The 3,198-nt window shown below is 33.4% G+C and overlaps 1 protein-coding gene across 1 annotated transcript in view; it reads right to left on the reverse strand.

Annotated features, from left to right (window-relative positions):
- LOC117120198 (receptor-type tyrosine-protein phosphatase alpha-like) overlaps nucleotides 1-3,098 on the reverse strand; it is a 6,695-nt gene extending 3,597 nt beyond the window's left edge. Inside the window, exons 1-4 of the mRNA XM_033265216.1 lie at nucleotides 3,023-3,098; nucleotides 1,071-1,328; nucleotides 551-702; nucleotides 309-444 (exon numbers count right to left, since the gene is read on the reverse strand). Of these exons, the coding sequence (XP_033121107.1) occupies nucleotides 309-444; nucleotides 551-702; nucleotides 1,071-1,328; nucleotides 3,023-3,073 (597 nt within the window). The 5' untranslated portion in view covers nucleotides 3,074-3,098. The remainder of the gene's footprint in view (nucleotides 1-308; nucleotides 445-550; nucleotides 703-1,070; nucleotides 1,329-3,022) is intronic.
- Nucleotides 3,099-3,198: the final 100 nt, after the last annotated feature.

The following is a 3,198-nucleotide window of genomic DNA, read 5'->3' on the forward strand; positions in this document are numbered from 1 at the left end:
ACTCAAAAACCACAGATAAATCAAGAATTACATGATTACACTTTGTGATAATTATTATATTAAACATTATTATTTATATTATCCCAGTGTCCTAGTAACTGGCACACATAGTAATTGAAGTCTCATAATGAGGCTTAATAATAATGCTACTTTGAAATCGATTTTATTGTCAGTGTGCTTAAAATCACTTAAATAAATAAAAGAAAATCATTATAATAAATGTTTACTTCTTGTTCTTTTTATTATTTATTGACTCTTAAGATAAAACTAGACCTATTTAATTAATATTGATTCGCAATACAGCCTACCTTGGAGTTTACCATTGTAGGACAAACTGATCGCAGGGTTTTGAGTGTTTGGAATACATCTACAATTTTCTCTTCTTTAATTTTATCGATTATTGAATATACCGAGCAGAACAATCCTGATCGAACCGCACCATTCCTGAATAAAAATCGATAAAAAAAATTATGAACATAAGAATGGCAATAATTATATATATATGATTATTATATTAGTATTATATATTAGTATATAATTCTAAACGTACAAGCAGTGAATGATGATTGGCCGATTATGTTGAGGAATGTGAGCGCGTTGAACGGCTGCAATAAACCTGACAAACGAATCGACCTTCGGAACACGTTCTGCATTACACCACTGCCGAAACTCAAAGTGTAAAATCTCTTGTACTTTATTGTCCTGAATTAAAAGAAAAACACACACACAATAATTATTAATATGAATAGGACTATACTCAGCCAATGCAATAATGGAAGGCCTCGCCTTTATTGAATTAAGTTGTTGGTTGTAGCTTGGTGTCATGTCAGGTTAGAATCTGAATATGCTTATATTTTTGTTCAATAACTGACATATTTAGGCTAATAAGTTGTATAGCAATTGCAAAATTTAAATAAAATATAGACATAACATTATTATATTATAAATTTGTAGAGTACACATGAGTATACGTAGCCACTACAAATAAGAAGATGAAATTCTAGAATGTTTAATTATTTTCGAGTAAATGAGGCGTAAGAACAATATAGTGCTAAGACAAAACAACGGACCTTCTGTAGCATGATTTTTCGTTCGATCATTAAATCGTTTTGCTCAGACGACTTGGTATTAATGGTAAATTGATCAATCTTCAGCTCTTGACTTATCCGCTGAGGAAGGTATTCGGCGCAAGTTTCAATTTTGTCATTAAGTTGAACGATTATGTCAGTCTTGTAATCTAACACTAAACGCCAAAAATCAACAGTTGTGTCGGCCGGCTCAGACATTGGGGCCTGGGTAACAATAAACGCGTTACGCTTGTTGTAACCCTGAAACACAAAACAAAACGGATAATTATCAGGAGCGTAGGGGGTGGGGGAGGGGACTTAGCGTCACGCTTGCTGTAGCCTTGAAAGACAATAAACCTGGATGCATTTTGCATTTTAGATTCACGTGAATTGATAATGTATTTTTCATATACTCATATCGGGTTATTAGTATTGGATAGTAGTAGGACTAACGTATGCCTTATGTCGACCACAAGTAGCGCCTATGCTGCTAGTTAACGATCATAATACACTAATGGTCTAACTGCGTCGTATGCATGTTCAATTCAGTTGTAATACCATGATAACTTTTTTCTAATTGCTCAAATTTATCTACTGATAACATCATAACAGTCATTAAGACGTCGACTAGATGAAAGAAGAATATTTGGTGATTCTATTGATTCATGTTATAATATTACCATAGGCGGATACGATGCTATGTAGGATGTTTAAATTAAGTAATCAAATTGTAAATATGATCATCATTAAGTTGCGAGGAATCGCCACTGCGGTAGTGCGTCACGCTTGAGTGCGTACGGGTTAATAGCTTGTTGATCATTCACGTTTTGCATGTATAACACTGACAGTTTATATGATTGTTTAATGATTTTTATCTTTGTCGCTATATGATTGGTGAATGTTTTCTTTTTCTTTTGTGTTTTACTTAGCAGAACGAGTTCACCGGGCTATGTACCCACACTAAGTTTACGTTTGTACACGGTATCAATATTCATAGGTTTGAGATGAATAAATGCCCACTATTTTCAGTAAACCTAAGGGTACGAAGATGTTGTTATTGGAGTGTTAGCACATGACACAAAACAACTTTTAAGAGGCGCTAAAGCAGCGACCGCAACATTAGTTCAGGGGCGGATCCAGATTTTTCATTTTCAGAATAGGTTAGCAAAGAGCACATGATATTGATATGCGAGTGGACGCTAATGAGGCGGTCCCTCTGGGAGGCTTAAACTGTATTATACAATGGAAGAGTTAATTTACACTCTCCCCCGATTAAAGAAAATAATACTTTACTAAACTTTACAGAGAGTTACTTGATTGTAAAAAAATGCTTTTTATTTCGACTTAAATTATTACTGTACGCGCAACATTCGAGATTTTATGACACAGTGTGCGTGCAGGGTTTAAAACAGGATCACCCATTACTCTCTAAATAATAAAAGGAGGATGGCTTACATTTCATATATAATATTTTTTCACATTACAATTACTAGTATATCGGGATATTTTTTTTTAAATTTTTGTTAATTTGAGGGTGGGGTTCAGGACCGTCTTTACCCTTTGCTGCGCCATACACTGTTTAGGAAACTATTTGAACAAAATGTGATGAAAAGTGTGCGTAAAAGAATTTTCTGTCTAATCGACAACCAGTGAAGTTGCCGGATTTGTGAACTAGCAATATCAGTAGGCCTACATCCACCTCTCTAAGCTGTAAATTTAGACATTGGTAAATACTACCGTACTCTCTAACTGTAAGAGTGCTCCTGAACTCACTCCAATAGTGTGAAATATTAATAGTAAAATTTCACACTGTCACTTTATTTAGAGATTATTATTCTATGTTACAAATAGTACCCTATGAAGATTAATTCTCAATCTTGTGCATTTAGATAGGAAACTTAAATAAAATATATGTAGTTAGGTAATGAATTAAGATTTTAAAAAAAGTCACTTACGTCACAGAATGTAGCGTTAATGTAATCATTTCCGTTAGCGCATGGTGTCATCAAGAGAGGACGAGCACTATTTACTTTATAATATAAAATAAATCGAGATACAAGTTTAAACTATATTGAAGGACTAAACTTTTAACTGTCTTTTTGAATATATATATTTTACATGTTTTAATGTA

The sequence above is a fragment of the Anneissia japonica genome, unplaced genomic scaffold (assembly GCF_011630105.1).
Source record: "Anneissia japonica isolate Jap-2015-1 unplaced genomic scaffold, ASM1163010v1 scaffold14868_len205136_cov114, whole genome shotgun sequence".
Lineage (NCBI taxonomy): Eukaryota > Metazoa > Echinodermata > Crinoidea > Comatulida > Comatulidae > Anneissia > Anneissia japonica.